Here is a 19,164-nt window from a genome sequence, read left to right as displayed (position 1 = left end):
GCACATCTTTATGGCATCAGAGCATCGACTCAATGGTGTGTGTTTGTAGCACTAAACCAGGCGTAGTCCGTCGGCCGGTTAGCGGTGGAACTGGAAACACATATTAAAGATCTAAAATTGTTTTCTATAATTGTGTTCCTGGCTAATGAAATTGCACATGTTCCCTTTCCGCCAATCAGTAAGTATCAAATACATATATGTATTTAGTTTTATTGTACTATGTTCTTCCAAGATACGGAAATTCCACTGATATGCCGGATACTTTTCTCCCAAAGAGACCAATTTGCTCCTTGCGAAGTTCTGGACGAAGCTTGGGAACTAAATATTTATTAAATATTGTGCCTTCTAATTTAATGTGACTATTAATTTCGGAATTGTTATGCTTGTAAAATAAATATTTATGTATTTCCGATTATAAAATAGAAAACTTAACTGCACGGATATCTGTGATTCTTATATTTCGGATCCAATAGAGATAGATTCGGATTTCTATACCAATGTGCAGTGAATTCTCCAATTAAAAGAACAGTCGCATAATTTTCGTTTTTGTTTTTTTAGTTTTTATTAAATTAATTGCTTTAATTTTAAATTAATTACAATTCGTACGTTTAACGCGTGTTCCAAATGGAGGATCGGGTTGGGTTTGCTTTCTTAACATTTTAGACTATGTATACTGTAGTTTTGTATACTTTAAATTAATGTTGCCTGCTTCTGTTTTTTTTTACAAGTAGTTGAAACATTTCGCTAATACACATTCGTTCGCACTTATGACAGACTAATGACTTATGTTAAGTAGTTGTTTTAAAATTAGGCCAAGGGTACGTTTAGTATTTCCTTTTAGTTTAGTATTTTACAGCGGCATCATCATTTCTATCGTTAGGAATTTGGAAAAACTTTTAGGGTGAAGAATCATCTTATAATCTTTTAGTTATATACATTTGTGACGCCAGATAGTGGGGAGGAGCGGGGAAATCTTAGGCTAGCTTACAGAACTACTTTCATTATGGTCGCGTTCTTATCAATTGGGTTTATCGGTTCAGATTCAGATATTACTGGGCGGTCCCCGATGGGCGCGCTGTCCGTGTAACGTGGAATGTCTAGAGCCGGGACGCGAGTGCACAATTGCATAATCGTTATCGTTATCGATTGGCATTGACCTTCGAAGTACGTTGGATAAGTTTGGATTTAATACAACACAATTCAATTGCATAGGAGAAGAAATACGAGTACATAGTTCAAGAGAAATCTTCAAGACGGATTAGTTAGCAATTCCTTGAAACTGACGGTTAGTTTTCGTACGAGCATTGTTTTCGTTCTATTGTTCTGAGAAAAGTGGGAGCAGGAAACTTAGTTGGAGTGTTGTGTTGTGTTAGTTATTGTCGGTGGACAAATGCAAGTTACTATCGGTTAATTACAGTTGCAATACTAGGCACGAAATGGTTTAACATTCTCTCTCTCTCTCTCTTTGTCTCTCTGTTTTTGATTTGATTTTGTTGTAGTTTTGTGAACACTAGAAGTTGTGTTGTTGCGAGCATATTGTGTTGGTTGGTTGCTGTCCAGAAGGGCGGGCACTTCAGCAGAGGTTAACGTTAACAAGAACAAGAGATACGAGCACGAGTACGAGTACAAACGAAATACGATACATAGAGACGCAGATACAAGATACTTTTGTTGTAGGCATGCTGTAGTGTGTGTGTGTCTGTGTGTGTGTTTGTTTGTTTGTTGGCTTTGGGGCTCCACAGCTACCAGAAAATAATTTGTGAGAGCAGAGCAGGTGTAGAATAGAGATGTACGTGTATGTATGCGTGTGTATCTGTGTGTTGGCTTGTGGAGGCAGCTTAATATCTATCAGACCTATTTGAGTGTATCGTCGAGCCGCCACTGGTATAGCCCTTGTGCGCATCCCGGCCATGCAGCGAATAACGGGAGCCGTACTGACTGCCGTGCCAGCTGCGATACGGATCGTATTCCTCAATGATCGATGGCTCCTTCTCGATGATCTGCAAACGGTTCGATTAGCCATGATTTATCTACACTTAATGCGCGAAAAACTGACCTCTGTGTTGGCACAACTGCAGCTCATGGCCGTGCAGAGGAAGATGTTCATGAGCAGCATGATTAGGAATAGGACACCCAATGTAATGGTCAGCCAGAGCAGCCAACTGGGTCGTATGCCATCCTCGCAGCTCGACGAGATTACTGTACACATATACATAAATCAATAGATATACAAAAATTCGATCCAATTTAAGCTGCTACTTACATCTAGCCTCTGCGGGATCCAGAACAAAGACTGTGGTGCCGGCCAGGCTGGAGCCCTCCTCATTTGGACCGAATTTCCTTGGTGTATTGCCGCCCTTGGTGAAGCCAGCCAGGGCCACATCATTGCAATCATCGATCTCCACACAGCGACCATAGCACTGGATCACATCGCACTGCAGATGCACCTCAGAGCCTGCCAGACAACGAAAAATAGGGAGAGAAAGTTAGCATGGTGTTCCTTGGGATCCGGTGAGTCCTACCTTCGGGAAACTTGAACATTGAGGTGAGAGTCGCCTCGGCAGCTCTTCCATCCGTAGTGGGCACAAAGCGACTGATAATCGTGGCATCGTAGGGGCAGCTTTTGGGCAAATTTAGATCAGATACTAACTGTTTTCAGACACTGGCTGAGCGGAAACTTACCCGCTATCGTCGGTGAGCTTGAGGGTTCGGTTCTTCTTGTCAAAGGCAAAGCAGTTGCCCACACGCAGGCCATAGGTATCTGAAAATGGGTGTAATGATATGGCAGAGCGTTAATAGTGGCTCGAGGGAGAGCACTGGCACGGGCACTACCCACCATTTGGCTTGGAGAACTCGGCGCGTATCTTGTACTCGTGGCCGTAGACCGTCTCACGCACCCGATGATCGTTCTCCAGAAACTTGAGCACCACATGGGCATTGTCATCGCTGCAATATACATAGTGGGAGGAGGGTTTTGTTAGCGGTACGCCTGGGACAGCTCACTAATTACTCTATGAGCCAGTGGCTAATTAAAAGCGCAGCCAATAGACCCAAAAGCTCTGAGCTCTGGCTGCAGTTCAGTTGCAAATTCTGCAATGCTACAATTATGCAACAATTGCCGGTCATTGCGCTATAGACAGTTGCTTTGTGGGCCAGATATACACACGTACATATACGTATATATACGAATTACATCTATAACTATTTGTTGTTTGCCTTGTACACGAGCCGCATGGTTTTGCACGATTTTTGTAAACAATTTCTTTGCTTTTGATTCCTCCTCGTTGTGTAGTCGTACCATGGGCTTAACAGAGCGCAACGTTTTGGAAAAACCGTTTTGGATGCCATTTTTATATCCGACTTGAGCGCTGGTTTTTTTCTAAACCTCAGCTGGAATTCCATTTGAGTGAGAGACTTGCGTAAGCCGGAGCTATGCAGGGGCAGGGGCGGAGAGTCATTGGCACTATGCAAATGAGGCAAGAGGCTCGAGAAGGTAAATTAAATTGTTTCTCATTCACCTCAAGATGATTATCGTTGCCCCCTCAAGTCGTTTACCGTTAATTGAACTGCTGCTAAGTAAACAATAAAAATTTGTTGGTTTTTTCCTTTTTTTTTTTTTGGGAACTTTTGCGCGAAAGAGGTGATTGAGTGAAAGAGCCCCCCTATTGTGGGCAAGAGCTTAATGGCCTTGAGTTCTAATTCTACATATATAGAGGGAGAAATTCGAACAATGGCAAAAATGGTGGACGAAGAGCAACCAACACCTACATGCGAGAGTAAAAGTATGCAACATGCCCCCCACACTCCATGTTCTATGGGCCAGTCAGCACAATTTGCTCTTTGATTCCACTTCATTTGTTGTGTGCCGACTGGCAGAACGAGTTGGCTGGCAATTGGCAAATCAGTGGAGAACTTGGAGCACTTTGGGCTGACGGAAGCCTGACCAAAAAAATTACAGTCCAAGCGTTTGGCACAGAGATTTAAGTGCAATTGTCTAGACAGGTTGGGCATTCAAAAACTTACCGAGTGTAGCCCGATTTGCCACAGGTAATCACATAAAACTTATCATCCGCCAATTCCAGTGTCTTGTGCACACGCACTGCCAGCTGGATGGATCGCTCCTCGGTGCGCTGTGGGAAGGAGATTGAGGGAAAGTCCATTTAATTGTTAATGTTGATTGGTTGGAAGAGCCAAGCTAGGACCGAATTTAGTGCCCCACCGTCAAACAGAAGCAGACTCTGGCTGCCATACTGCCACCATGATCATGGCTGCTACTTGCACTTGTGGCATGTTAATTGTCACATGATGCAATCGTGCAACAAGGAAATGCAAAATGCCGCCAAGTGTGACGCATTTTCCACTTGTTTATTTTCTTCTTAGCAGTTTTCCACTCCACTCCAACGTTGTGGTGTCTCTCTATAGCTCTCTCTCTCTATCTCTCTTTTAGTTTGTTGTTTGACTAAGTATGACCATGCTGCTTGCTGTACTATCCACTTAATGAGTGGGCCTATCATAGGTTTGCAGTAATTATTTTCTATTCACTTTGAATATCATCCGAGGTTGGAACTGCTCAGCGATATGTGACTGACTGAATCTTGAGAATCTCTGCGCTTGGGTGGTCAAGATATCCCCTGCGGTAATTGCTCTCTGGCCAAACTTGAATTTTGTAATATTTATTTGCACTGAAGCCTGGCCTGGCTTGGCCTTGACCCGCAACCGAAATCGGATCTCATGTAACCCAACAGCTTTCCATAAAAAGATATTTTCTGTTGGGTGCAAGCAAAAAAAAAAAGTACAAGTTTCTTTGTCACTTCTGTGGCGGTTTACATAAGTTTTTCCACAGCACAGCTGCCTGCCAAACTGGTTTCCACATTGTCCAGTAAATAAATAAGTATAAGTAAATGTAAGTTAAGTTTTTTATGTATAATTTGTTTAATCATTTGGTATGGAGCCCACGCTTTCTGGTGTTTACTGTATTAAATGTTGTCAGCTCATCTGGTGAATGAGTTGGCTTGATTATGGTTTGTTGGTTTGCTGGTTTGCTTTATTTGTTATGGTTATGGCGTTGGTCAGTTGGATTGGCTTGGTTGAAGCAGTTAGCAAATAAACACAACATATCGGATCAGTTATAAATACCTCAAGGCAGCAGCATCAAAAGCAGCAGCAGCAGCGCATAGGTATCCTCGGCAGCTGCTTCTGCTGTTGCTGCTGCTGCAATCACAACTCTCTTCAATGGAGGGGAACGATGCTGGCAGGTTGGCCAATGATGTCACAATCTGTTGGCCAACTCATGCATCACGCAGTTGCATGCCACGGCGGATGAGCTCATTATCAAGTTATTATCAAAAGCCGAGAAAATGGCAAAGTTGATTTTCCATATGCTAGACGAGGAGTGACTCCCATTAACCGGGCTAAATGTGTTGAAATTGCTTGATGGCAAATTGCTCTGAGGTTCTCTGTACCCTGCCCACAGTCTCCGGCCATATTGCATTTGCAATTAACATTTAAATGTGTATATAATGGTGGCAGACAAAAGAACCATAACAACCATCATCAAATAATGGCTAACAATTTCTGCCTGCCTGCCTGACTGAATGAATGGCAGCCCACTCGCCACGAAAATAGCAGAAATAATAGCAATAATAACGTTGCGTTGGTAATAAGAAATAAGTTCAAGTACGGCCGCAGTTGGAATCAGCCCACATCCAACAGAAACAACAACAATAACATCTTGAACTCTATGTAAAAATTGTTTCTGCGGCTTTGGCATCTTGGCCATTGTCAGCGCCAATTTCATGCTCTGGCAAGTATCTGCAGACCAGAGCAAAGGCCCAAACGAGAGAGAGCGAGAGAGTGGGAGTGGGAGGCAGGAGGAATGGTGGATGGTGCAGTCTGTGGCCAAGGTCAGACAAGGCTGAAGACTGCAGGCATTTCGAGAGCAATTAAAGGCAAACGAAAATATTTGCCAAGAAATAGAATCAAAATTGCCCCAGCAGAAAAAGCATTCTTTTGACACAAATTCCACGCACAGGCAGGCCCCAACAACACAACAGCTCGGAATGCTGTCAAAGTCGAAGCGTGGAAAGCCGTGTCTGGGCATGTGAACTCACAGTCTCGCCCCAGTCAGAGTTCTCTGTCTCTGAGTCTCTGTCTGAGTCTCACAGTCCCAGACACAGCCACGACCTGTAGCTTTAGCTAGACGCCGGCGCACGCTGCCAAGGCACTCGCAGAGAACTGGCAAAAAGATACATACTCGTACTCGCACTCGTGTATACGGATACTTATGTACGTGAACATATAAAAATAAAATCCAAGCTGCGATAAGCGTGATTTAATTTTATGGGGGACCTCCCTTTTTATTTTTTTTTTTTTAGATAAACGGAAGGTGGGCCTTGTAGGCCCCGGCCCAGGGAAAAAGATCCTGAATCTTCCCCCAGCATCGAATGCGGGGCCCTACTTCTAGCAGAGAGAGAGAGAGCGAGAGAACAGAAATTGGGATCGGTCGGTGCGATTTGACATTGCAATTAATAATGTTGTATGTGCTTGTACTTATAAACATGATGCGCCCTGCCCTGCCCCCTGCCATCCGGGGCCCTGCGGATAATTTGCATTTCCACAAAGTGCATAGGGTATTGCAAGCGTATGGGCTTATGTCTTATGGAGTATGGTGCATGGCGTATCTATATGGGATGACTATGGCTAATGCGATTTGCCTTTGTCTGGCATTGTTTGAGTGCGTGTAGCAGACCCACACGGAATTGCAGTCGTCGCCTGTCAACGCCTGTGATGCACGTAGGATTAAACTTGATTTTTATTGCCATCGTTACTATATAGACTGACGACTACGACTGCGACCAGTCCACCATCTCTTCCCGTCTTGGTGGTGGCTTTTGCTGCGGCTCTAGCTGATTTGCGTTGATTTGGGGCCAAGACTCAACTGCACAGTCAAGACCCGGTATAGGCGGTCTGAAATTTATGCGCATGCGTGCCCTTTTTAGCCATACAAGGTCTCTGCAGCTCTCAGGTTCTCTCTCCTTTTCTATCCCTCTCTCGTTAAAGTTAAAATTTGCAGCGGCTTGTTGCGGCTGCTTTGGCGGTTTTCCAGCTGCCTGCCAGATTGCCTAACAATTCACAGTTGGTGATTTTTTCGGTTAGGTGTTTTCCACAAGCTGTCTGCCTAAATTTTGTTGGTAATTTGCAAATTATTGTCTATGGCTGCCCAAATTAATTGGACATTTAGCAGGCGTGGGGCGACAAACGAAAGACTTAGGCAACGAACTTGCTAAGGAGGAAATGCTCTGGCTGCTGGTTCCTTCGATTGATGGAGAGCTTTGAGTTGTATCTCAAGGATACAAAATTAAAAGGTGCCTCTTACTTTATATTAACTTTCTTATAACTTGCTAATTTGATTGATTGGTTCATTGAAAATAATCATTCGTACATATCAATGAAATGTCTTCAAAAATTGCCAACTCTTTTCGCCATTCCTTTTAGATCACCGATTTTATCTTCGATTATGCCCGGTTTAGTGATTAATTTGGTTAGGGAAGCGCTGAACGGTTATGCTTACATTGCTTCCACTCACGTTGCTGACGAGAATGCCGCAGTAGTCGTTGGCTCCCTGCTTGGCCCACAGGTTGAGGCTGAAGGCAACCGCATCGGTGCCGTCGCCCATGGCCATGCAGGCCGGGGTGCGAAAGTCGCGGGCGTGCACGGCGCCCGTGTAGCCTGAGTTCACCTTCACCTTGATGTTCATCGTGCCCGCCTTGCAAGTGGCCGTCACATGTGGGGCAAATTCGCTGGGAGATGCCGCCGGTTCCTGTGTGGCAGCCTGAAATGGTAACAAAAGCGTACAGTTCGATTAGATACTTTGGTTAATAACTTTGACCCGATTTCTGGACCCTGGGAACTAACGCACATGGTCAGAAAATTAACGCCAACTCATGGGACAAAACAACAAAAAGAGCAGCAGAAACAGCAGCCCCAGCGAGAGAGGAAAATTCAAATTAATTTTAAAAGGTAAACCAAAGAGTCGGCCAGAGTCGCAATTAATTGCAAAAAGGCAAAGGCAAAGGCAACAGCAACAGCCCCAGAGATTGCTCAGCTCAGCTCAGAACTTTGGGCCAACAGAGCTGCCAATGTTCTGCACGTTTTGGGTCAGCACCGTTCCAGTCGCGCACTGTCAAAGGCATTTGGCTCTAAGATAATTTATTGGCATGCTCGACTTGGGCTGCTGTCGCTCTGTCGTGATAATTGAATTTGTGCTCCAGCTTTGGGGGCCCCAGAGCCACAGAACGTTAGGGAAACGTAGCTTGTAGCGACTGGGAGACTGTGGATTGTGAACTGTAGGCGCTAGATAAGCAGCACAAAAGTTAAGTAAGTCATGTCATGACAATCGCAGAGACGCCGCCTTTGTGGTCCGGCCACAGCTACAGCTCCAACATCAGTTACAGGCACAGCCGGCCCTCGGGCCCTGGCCAAGTCAGAGCCGAATCTCTATTGAGCCTGTCCCGGGCGAAAGGCGCAACTGTTCACCGAACTTTTGATTTATATTTACTTTCGAAATGCTGCCCTTCGGCTCAGCTCAGATCATCGCAGCTCAGATCTGCTCTGGGTTCCGCAGAGCCTTGCAAAAAATATGAAATTTTGTTCAGTCATTAAAGCAATTAATTTTCCAGCCAATCCTTTTTGAGCTCGCTGGCTACTGCTACTGTGCGTCAAGTGAAATGCAGCCGGATGACCCAGTTCGATCCGTTGTCGCTGTCAGAGCCAGAGCCAGCAACAGAGCCAGCAAACAGAGCCAAAAACATGTTGGCCAGTGTGCCACTTTCTATGGCAACTAGAACATCCACTTTGCATGCCATCAACAATTTATTGTATCTCAATGCGCGGGCCACTTTGTGCCAAAGAAGAGACAATGAAAGGCCCGCGATGGCGGACAGACCCATATCCAGCTCCGATCAGGAGTTCAATGCGCCGAGCACACGTTCGAGGGTCACATGAGACTGCTGGGTCTGGGTCTGGGCTTGGGTCTGTGTGTCTGTGTCTGTGACTGTGCCCGTGGCTGTGGCTTGGGTCCAACTCCAACTGCAACTCCAGCTTCGATCCAACTCCCATGACAATTTGTCGCTCGGCAAAATGCAATTGTTTTGCATGGATTTTTGCCAACTGCAACTGCAACGGCAGTCAATTAAAATAGTTTTTGCATGCTCGTTTCACTATCGTTTCGAGCGGAGTCAGTCCTCCGCGAGCTGCGGCGGCTTGTTAAAATAGCAAACAAAATTTTTAACAGCATTTGCCTTTTGTATTATGCAACACGCTCTGATTGTGTTTGGACTTTCCATGGTGGAAAAATACAAACTAAAACCGAACACACAATTAGACACTTGCGCTGCCAGTCACGTCACGCCATGGCCAATGAGCCACGCAGCGGCTCTGATTTTGATGGATTTCCCAAGAGCCGAAAGCCCCGCAGGACACACGGGCCTAATGTCTGCAAAGTATGCCCCAGCGATTATTCAAAAATTCCTTTTTCGACCGCATGTAAATCGTATCAGAAAATCGAAACGTAGGCCGCCCCAAAGCCAGGCACAGCTAGAGCTGGCAGCCAACGCGGCCAGAGCTGACTGGGCAGGATCATTAAGTGGGTCCAGAGCCAAAGCCACAGACCAAGACGTTGCCTACCGCTGATTTATATGGCTGCAAGGGGTCAGGCCATAAACCAAAAGTGTTCGGCCCGCCGCATTTAGCCATTTTAACTATTAAACCAAGTGACGTGAGCAATTAGTACAGGAGAGGCAGGTCTTATCCCGACTGTTTTCCACTCTGGTTGCTGCTTTTTCGCAGCGGCAATTAGCTGCTTAAGAATGACAAAGCTGCCGAGTTCACGTGAGAAATAGGGTTTATAGTGGAGACGCAAAAAAAAAAAAACGCCGATAGCAAAATGCTCTGCAGCACAACAAAGCATAAGACATTAAGCCATAAGACTTTATGGGTCTTTGGGGGTTCCTTTTTCTTCGGATGGCAATAACTTTAATGCTGAATTTTTATTGAAATCTATCCAACGATTTTTTTATTCCATTTAAATGGGGCATTAAAATTTCCCAGCCTCCTCCCTTATGTGTGCATTCTATGTGTGCAGTCCAACAGTTTATCCAGCTAAAATCTTTCATATTTTTACCTTAAGCTCAATCAATAAGTCTCCAGATTGAACCAACATATCGGGAACTTAGGCCAGATCACCCTTTCGCAGAGCAATTAAATCACAAATGATTGTGATTTATGTGGACAACTAATTTAACTCAATTTACGTGGCTGCACTCGCCTGTCTGGCTGGTTGGCTGGCTGTCTGGCTGGGTGTGTTTCCTTTATGCCCGTTTTTGGCACAATTTAAACATTTCGCAAGGATGTGGCTTTTTTTATTGTCTACTTTTGGGTTTTTTGTTTGTTTGCGATTTTAGTTGAGCGATACAATCGCGGGCCAAAGACTTAGTGCAGCTGCGCATTCACGTAGCTGGTCAAACAGATTGGCGAACATACATATTCCGATCGCAGAGAGTCAAAAACATGTGCAACAAGCTCGGATTAGAAGCGAAAACAAAACTCGTGCATAACAAAAGGGGGGAGCCTCTGGGTCGGGGTCTTGGTCTGAGTCTGCGTCTGCGTCTGTCCGGGCTCTTAACATATTTCGCGTGCATTTGAATTTCCGCTATGTGGCGCTCGAGCAATAAAGCTCGACTCAAAGTAAATTATAACATAAGGCCGAGCCGAGCCGTGCCAAGCCTCGGTTCGGATTGGATCGGATAGGGGCCCGGACTAAGCCCCAGCTGGCCCAGAGTCCAGCTCTGTTTTGGGTCTGTGTCTCCGTCGCCGTCGCCGTCTCCGACTTCGGCTGATTGCAAATTGTCACGGTATTTTCGCTGGCAGCGCATAAATTGCCGTTTAACTCGTATTACAGTCCAGCCAGATAGGAGCGGGCCCCGAGACGCGTCCACGGACATCGGGTATTTATGTTTAGTGCTGGCTTTTTGGGACAGAGCTTGAGCTTGAGTTGGAGCTGTGGGGCTGGGCATTCGGCCGATGCTGGCACTGGCCGAAAAGCTTAATGAAGCTGACAGAGGCGAAACTCGTTCCGAGCTTTGGCTGATTATATAATGCAGACAAGCGGCCAACTGACAGCTGAAAGGGTTTCCTTACAGTTTTATCTACCCATCATTTTCGGCTCGCCTAGGGTTCAACGCCAAGCAAAGGAGAAAAATTGGTAGAAGAAAGAAAAGCAGTCAGCAATTAATGTCGCCGTGGCTTCAATTAAATTTCAATTGCTGGCGCGCTTTCCATTGATGTTCTGACGCGCTAATTCCATGGCACGTCTCGTACTGGGACTGGGACTGGAACTCCACCTGCGACTCCACCTCTGACTCTGTCAGTGGCTCTGCACGTTCTTGGGCGACCCGGAGCCGGGACCCCCTTTCAGCACTTGGTGCTGGTGCTGGTGCTGGTGAACGGGTCAATTCTTGGGCTCATAATGAAACGCTGTCGTACCACTAATATAATAATAAGCACTTGTCTGTCCCCCTCTCTCTTTCTCCCTCTCTCTTCGTCTGCCTATCTGGCCTTTTGTTGGCCATGCCGAGAAGCAATCAATAGAAAAAGCTTGGTAACTTCTTCACAAAATATTGTCGAACAACATTCCAACGGAGTTCTGGGCGATTCGAAACCTTTGCTGGTTATTTATGTACCTGATTAAACGGCATCGCTTGAAGTCCGACTTCAATGTGGAACCGTCTGGAGCTACAGTAGCTCGAGCTACAAGGTTTCGTTTTAATGGATTTTTTCCATATGTTGCCAGGCAATTATGCTAAGTACTTTCTATTCTTGGCCTAAGCTGAGGGCCTACAAGGGCTGGCAATGTTTTGAAAGCTTTCTTTAGGTGAATTAGCCTCCTTTTTCGCCCCAAAATGGTAATCTCCAGTAGCTGAGTGAGTGCCGAAAGTTCTTGAATCTGTACATAAACTTGAACATTTGTTTCTCTTTGTCATAACCATTAATCAAAGGTTTGGAATGGGAGAGCAGATGGAAATCAGTGGAGATTGAGGTGTAGGTTTTCTTTGCAAGATAGATTTAAATCTTGATGGGATGGCGCCGCAATTTCAACTTTCATTGTTCCATTTTGGGGCTCGATTTACTGAGCCTGAGTCATCTTTTGGTTGATTGAAATAATAGATTATCGTGATTTTGACTTGGCTCTAAAGTTGTCACACTTTCTTTGACCATCGCCTTAATTGCTGTCAAATGTTGGCTCCAACTCTGCTACTCTGCACGAAAAACTCATTCGCAGAGTTTTCCCAGCAACAATAACAGAAAAAAAACAACACAGAAAGCCCTCAATCTGTCTGCAATTTTCATAAATGTGCACTTTCCATGCGCATCATTTTGCATGGACAGAATTTGAAAGGAAATTCCCCCCAAAACATACAAACACACACACACATACGAAATACATGGCCAAATGAAACTTTCTGGGCATAAGCCTCAATGACAGTCGGCAGCGTGCACTGCCAACTGTTGCTGCTGGCAGCAGCAGAACATGGAAATAGTTTTTCCCATTAGTTTCAAATAAAACCTACTTTTACCGCTGAGGCTGAGGCCCGAAGCTGGAGCATAGCCAAACAAAGGTAGAAACAATTGCTGAAGTGTTTTTGTTGCTGCTCTTTCGCTGGGAGCGAGTCGGTGAGTGACAGGCCGCCTGGGTTGAGGATAGCGACAGCACAAACCCACAGTCAGCGCCACAGACCCACAGCCAGAGCCAAGCAGAGCCAAACCAGACCACATTGGAGTGGGATTGCAATGTGAACAATGCAAGTTAATCAAATAATGAAATGTGCTAACCGACCCAGAGGCAGCCCAAGTCCAACAAAAGAAAGAACTTTCTCCATGCTGTGTGCTGGTGGCTGTGGGGCTGGGTGTTGGTGGCAGTGTCTACCACTGATGATGACCCAATATGCCAAACACTTTTGCATAAATTTTAATGGATTTCACGCTACACTTCATCCGCACAGCATTAGCAATGGGCGAAATAATTTGCACTGCAAAATCAACGCGGCGTTAAATTGCGTCAGCTCAGAGTGGCTGGAATTGTATTTATTTCATAGTCAAAAATATATACAAATATGTAAATATGTATATGTAGATGTGATGAATATATAGACCAATTTTAGTGGTCAGTTGTTTTTTTTTAATTTGACACAAACACAAAACTTTGCGGGCCACTTCCTTTCGGTACTCCCTGAGCCAAAAGTGAGAGAATTATGACCAGAGCAATAGAATCTAACTGCGCGCCACACTCAGTTCTATTGGCAGCAGACTCCGACTCTATCTCCGTCTCTAGAACGGCAATGGCAAGCAACGGCTTCCTGTCCAGACACAGATACTACTAACCCACTGCTGGCTGAGGTTGCGTGCAGTGCCCAAACTGGTTGCTCTTCTAATTGCCCCAGTCGTGGCTGCGTTCCGAGTATGACAACCAACAACCATTCGGCGGGGACCAGGTCTCCAGCTCCAGCTACCCCAATTGCGGGCAGTTCACTCCATTGCATCCGATATTTGTGGTCAATATGCAAGGGGCTTGGACTTGAGCTTGGACTCCAGCGACTTGGTCATATTTTCTGTTAATTAGAGCATAATGGTTGAGCTTAAGCCGATATTCATTGGCATGCTGCGGTTATCAGTGGCACACAAAAAATGTATCTGCTGATAGCTCGCCAGGGGAGAGAAGATCGGCCAACTGTATCTGCCACAAACCGTTAGCCCTCACTCTCGACGAGAAGGAAACAAAAACTAAATACGGAATAATAAAACAAGAACACACAACCCAAAGAATTTCATTGAAATGGCCCAGACAATCAGCAAGTTTGTTGTCTAAGTCTTTTGTCTAGCAGCAGCTGGTTTTCTTCCAACTTTACGGCTGCTACCGCTGTTGGTGCCTCATCTCGGGTTCTCAGAAAAACACATGCGACTAAGGCACAATAAACAATGAATCATATTTTTGAGTACATTCATATGCGTATCAAAGGTTTTATTGCCTGCAGGCCACCGCAGCAGTGGATCATCCGAGCAGGGGCAATGACAATTGCCGGCAAGAGAGGGCAATTCTTGTGTGGGGCACTTCAATTGGCTTTGGTAGCGGTTGTTCAAGCACGTGCTTGTCAGTCAAGAATGGGTTTTGCGGTTTGTTTTGATACACTACCAGACTGGGTAGATAAATATTCCCTCCAACTTTTCCGTAATATCAGTCCCATCGTTAAATAGATTTAATGTTATTTTATGCTCTACATTGAATATATAAAATTCTACAATCTCTTTCTCTAACAGAGTATGTAAGCCTTCTGTATTACTTCAACAGTTTAAACCGCAGGGCAACACGGACTACCTGCGGTCACATTCAGCGCGTCACTTTCTGCCCAAATACACAAGATTCATTCTGTGCTGTTCGTATTTTTTGTGCTTTATATAAAAAGAAACGTAAATCGCTGTTTGGCTGCTGGTGGGTTGTTCTCGCTGCCGATCGTTGTCTTATATGGCTGCTGGCAGTCCAAAGCCATGACGACATGGCCCGTACAAAACAGAGCTACCCATACATGTTCGAATACATATGTATATTGCCATACTATATATTCATTTTGTATTGGATTTGGATGGCTTCGAATGAGAATTAGCATATTTCAGCTCATTTCTGTTTGTGTGCGTTGACATTGAAACTGATTTTAATGGCCCGTAACAACAGCAACAACAACAACAACCACATGGCCATGACAGTACGAGAAACAACAATAAAATTATCAACAAGTACACGCACTCGCTAATATGCAAGTAAATATTTAGCCACAAGAAAAAAGGCGTCAATTAAAATGAGTTATACGTTGGCTAATTTTGGGCATCTCTATGTCAAGTCAAGTGTGTGTCGAGCATATTAAATGGGAAAATGGGAAAAGCATATGAAATTTGTGGATTCGGCTTCTTGGCTTTTGGGCGAACAACCTTTTTGGGGTAACAGAGAAGACAGAGCCGAAAAAGGCGCAAGTTCATTTATTGTTTAATGAGTGTGAAAAGCAGACTGGAAGCGTCCAACGACTCAGCTGACAGCAGCATCAAATGTACCGTAAGCCAGCCAAGTTTCAATTTTAACAGATACTTAACACGCACCCATACAGAGAGAGATTTACTTTCGCATAGGTGGTTATTTTACGTGTATGCCTGGCCTGCCTTTGGGCCACTGCAGACAGGGTAGACTTATATCATCATCATCATTATCATCATCATTATCATCCCAAAAACATCATCTACAGCGAAGAGACTGCGTTTTGTTTGCCGTTGCTTTTATGCTTCAAGGTTTTGTGAGTTTTGCATTAACCGAAAAGCCAACTAAGATGCCTAAGTAGTTGTTGTTTATGCTGTTGTTGTTGTACCTTGAAGTGTTTGAGTCTGGCTGGAACTCAGGGCACTGTAGGCCGAGTGCCTGCCAAGCCCAAAGAGCGTATTTTGACGCCTACACCCCAGCACCGGCATTTTATGATGTCATTCGCAAGCGGCCGCTGACTCCAAGGAATAGTTCAACATACCCGTTATCATTTTGAAAGGGGAAAGACAGGGGGAACGACATCAGAGGGCGTTTTATTAATGTTTGAAATGCAAAGTGTTAAGAAATCAATTGGGCCGTCCATAAATGACAGGCAAAGTAGCTTATTGAAAGGTTTTAAGTGCTATAAAAAAATGGAATAAAGTGATTGCTGAGGGTACCACTATAATTGAGTGTTTTGAACTAATTCTACACGATATATCCGTGAGGGAAATATATAAGAGTTAGTCAAATTCATGAGAGAGAAGAACTCTTCATTATTTTCTTTCAATAAAGCAATTCAAAGATTTTTAATGAAAGTACTCAGGCCACCGACATGATATGTATTCCTGTGAACATTCTCAGCAGAGTTTACGGGTATATGCAAAAAGAAACTCTTTCTACGGGTTTCCCCGTACATATTACAACTAATAGTTTGCAAAGAAACTTTCTTTTGTACTCCAGAAAATAATATATATGATTTATAGTTCCCCCAAGTACGAGTAAAGGCCCCCCCAATACCCACCCAATCTAGACTTGAACCAATTTCAATTGATGCCAAGCCCTGATTGCCAGACAGGGCGCTGCTCTCACTCTGATCTGATGGATTTGTGCCATTTCATAGGAAAACTGAAATCAAACCAAACCAAATCAAAAACTGAAACCAAAACCGAAACCGAAAAGCATTCCTGAAGCGCTCACGAACAATGAACCAAGCTAGGGAGGTTGGGGCACATAGTACAGAGTACAGAGTTGGGTAAAAGTTAAGATATCGGTCAGTGGCACATTCGGAGTGGCAGCAGCACCGAGGGCCAAGTGAACCACACTAAGACCCACGCCGCTGCCTGCCCGCTGAGTTATAGTTATGGCGATGGCGATGGCAATTGCTATTGATAAACTGGCCCAGCTGCAGTCATTGTGGAGTTCATTAATTTGTCTGCCCTGGAAAATTGCCGTGGAAAATTCACAGAGCCGAACCAAGTCACCATGAAAATGGGGAATGGGCAGCGAAGGCACAGAAGCAGAGATGGAGAAAGACAGATACAGAGGGCCGGCAGTTAACCTCGTTTTCATGGCTGGCCCCCAGAACATTATTGTATGCAAATGAAAAGTGAAATGTCCAGAAAGTGGTCTAATTATCTTTCACTCGGGTGTACATAGTAGTCGGTTGCACTTACCTGTCCGGCCAGCAGTAGGATCAGGGGCAGGAGCAGCAGCGTTGAGGCCGTGAGCCCAGGCCCAACAGTTTTTGGCCTTTGTATCATCGTGAGCGTGCGGGGCGGCGCGGCGCGTTCGTTCCCTCAGTCTTTTGTTGGGACAGCAGCAGGAGAAGGAGTCGGAGCTGGTTGAGGCGTCGCTATATCCTTTTGGGCAACTGCAAAAACCCATTCGTTTATCATCCAATTGAGCAATTGTGCAAATTGTTTTGCGTTGATTATGGCTAATTTCATGCAGCTCACGCGGCTGTCAGGCAGCAGCTGCATTCCAACAAAAGTAACTTTTAAATTACTCATCGAGCGATGAGCATGAGTCAACGTAAACAATAGAGAACAATTATTAAGTCGAACTGAACTGAAAACTGAGCTGAAAACGATGCTAACCCCAACTATTTCGTTGCAGCTGCGGTTTATCAGCTCGGTTTCATCTACCCCCCGGCTGCATTTTCGAGATGATTTCGAGATTTTTTTTTGTGGCTTTCTGGGCATAACTTTCTAGGAAACTTTAAGTACGGAAACGTGACACAAGTGCATCAGTTTTCTAATCTTTTAATATGCTCTCTCCATCTGGGGGAGTGTTTCCTCTGCATCTAATTCTCACGTACTCTGATTTCGTTATCAAGTTAAGACGACCCCGACCCTATTGATCTGTCTCTAATAAGCTCTAAGATGAAGCTGAATGCCGCCCGGTCCGTTTAGCTGGAAAAAGGTTTCGCAAATGGTTTCGATTGAAACAATGAGTCGGAATGCTGAAAACAAGTTTATTCGAAATGTATATTTGTCCGGTCGGGCAAAAAACAAACTGACATAGCTGCGAGGAGAGCAGATTAGAGCTCCGGCCCTGGCTTACGTCATGTGCGCGAAAATGACAAAAAAGCAGTGTCCAAAGGCAAACAATTATAGAAATGTGTCATTTATGCGTAAAGTTAAGTAAATTTGGCGTCGATACCAAACTCGAAAATGTTTAATGTGTTGAAAAAGAGTACATATATGTTTTACTTTGATTTCTATGTTTTTAACTGACAAAGGTTATTTATTAGCCCCACATGTGATTTATGACGCTTTTCCCAACAACAAACTCGAGCGGAAATGGCAAACACACACCCACACACAATCACACACACGAACACCTGGGCACACTCAAACATACACACATTTGGCCTTTGCTATTCTCAAAATAACTCATAAATTAAAACATTTTTTATGCAACCTCAGCCAAGCCACAATGTGCAATACTCGCTCCAAGCAAAAGCTTTCCAACAAAAACTTAGTCATTTTTATTTAATAATAAAAAAGCAAACGAACCTAAGCTAGGGAGAGCAATTAAGAGAGAGATAGATAAACAAAGAGAGCCGTCTTAAGAGAGAAAACAAAGCTCTGTCAGTTTCCAGCAGATTCGTGCAAATTCCCAGGCACTCTAAAATTAAAGTTCAACTATAGAAATATTCAGGAAACAAAACCGCTTGAAATTATTCATAATTAGAAACAATTTTAAATTATTTATCATGTATATTATATTTGTATATTTTGGGTTCACTTTAGTGGGATTGCTCTGGATGGAGGCTTCAGTTTAGTTTTTTTGCTGCTCTTTTTAGGTGAGCGACGTAGACACACGTGAAAACAAGTTTTATGCAACAGCTTATTGTTTACTTATTGTGGGGGTTTTTTGTTTGTTGCTCGTTTAATCTGTTAACCAGTAGTTGAATGTGGGTTTATATTTCGTTAAATTCAGCTACCTCTACTGCACTTTGAACACTGATGTGGTTGGGACTGTAAAACGCGTAAACTGGTAGAACTATGAATGAAATGCACTACTTTATGTTCCGCTTGACACGTTGGACTCGACTGAACGGATTGAGAGTTTGTTGGCAACTGATTCGTGTAGACGGAAACTGGCAACGTGCTGGCTCTGTGCCTCTGTGGCGCTGCGCTCTAAGCCAAGCTTTGCTGCTCTTTATCTTCATTTTCAGCTTCGCTGCTTGTTTTGTTTTCTTTTTTTTCCGTCGCTCTTTTCCCCATTCTTTTTGGTCACATCTTCCGTTTGTTTTTGCCGTTTCTGCTGTGTCTGTCTGTTTGTTTGCATGGTGGCTGGTGGTGCCAGATCACTAGGAAATGATTTTCAAACTGCAGCTTTGGCGCTCAATGCAACAGCTCGGCTGGCATGAGGCATGACCCCCTTTCCGTGACATTTTTTATCACTTGCTGATAAAAATAATGCCATGTGCGTGTGTATCTGTGTGTGGTGGTTGTTGGTTGTTGGCATGTGTAGCGTAACGCAGACTTCAATGAATCGATACGCCCGTGTGTCGCTCCAACCGACTCATGCGCAGTAAC

General features: G+C 44.4%; 1 protein-coding gene across 3 annotated transcripts; it reads right to left on the bottom strand.

The window, feature by feature from the left end:
* Positions 1-555: 555 nt before the first annotated feature.
* Positions 556-18,719, bottom strand: LOC111066392. Of its 3 annotated transcripts, none has more exons than XM_022354955.2 (11): positions 18,567-18,719; positions 16,792-16,988; positions 7,586-7,831; positions 4,024-4,130; positions 2,837-2,946; positions 2,683-2,761; positions 2,523-2,620; positions 2,264-2,455; positions 2,057-2,199; positions 1,855-2,000; positions 556-1,157 (listed from the first exon to the last, which is right to left on the bottom strand). In XM_022354955.2, the coding sequence occupies exons 2-11, from the start codon at positions 16,876-16,878 to the stop codon at positions 1,043-1,045; spliced, it is 1,323 nt and encodes a 440-aa protein (XP_022210647.1). In that variant the 5' UTR covers positions 16,879-16,988; positions 18,567-18,719; the 3' UTR covers positions 556-1,042. The 3 variants fall into 3 exon arrangements, with proteins under 3 accessions (XP_022210647.1, XP_022210646.1, XP_022210650.1); XM_022354954.2 differs by having other exon boundaries at positions 7,571-7,831; positions 18,567-18,718; XM_022354958.2 differs by lacking the exons at positions 16,792-16,988; positions 18,567-18,719 and adding an exon at positions 7,919-7,937 and having other exon boundaries at positions 7,571-7,831.
* Between the last annotated feature and the right edge of the window lie 445 nt (positions 18,720-19,164).

This window comes from Drosophila obscura, unplaced genomic scaffold (genome assembly GCF_018151105.1).
Source record: "Drosophila obscura isolate BZ-5 IFL unplaced genomic scaffold, ASM1815110v1 contig_150, whole genome shotgun sequence".
Taxonomy (NCBI): Eukaryota; Metazoa; Arthropoda; class Insecta; order Diptera; family Drosophilidae; genus Drosophila; species Drosophila obscura.
The sequence above is the reverse complement of the archived record's forward strand: the minus strand, read 5'-3'. Positions and strand labels throughout refer to the sequence as shown.

What these genes read in the sequence shown, in the direction of transcription:
- LOC111066392 (XM_022354954.2), bottom strand. Translation starts at nt 16,878, where the DNA reads ATGATACAAAGGCCAAAAACTGTTGGGCCTGGGCTCACGGCCTCAACG. An exon ending in GCAACGTGAGTGGAAGCAAT is followed by an intron (nt 4,131 to 7,570) that starts GTAAGCATAACC and finishes TCCTTCCCACAG; the next exon opens with CGCACCGAGGAGCGATCCAT. An exon ending in CGAGTTCTCCAAGCCAAATG is followed by an intron (nt 2,762 to 2,836) that starts GTGGGTAGTGCC and finishes ACCCATTTTCAG; the next exon opens with ATACCTATGGCCTGCGTGTG.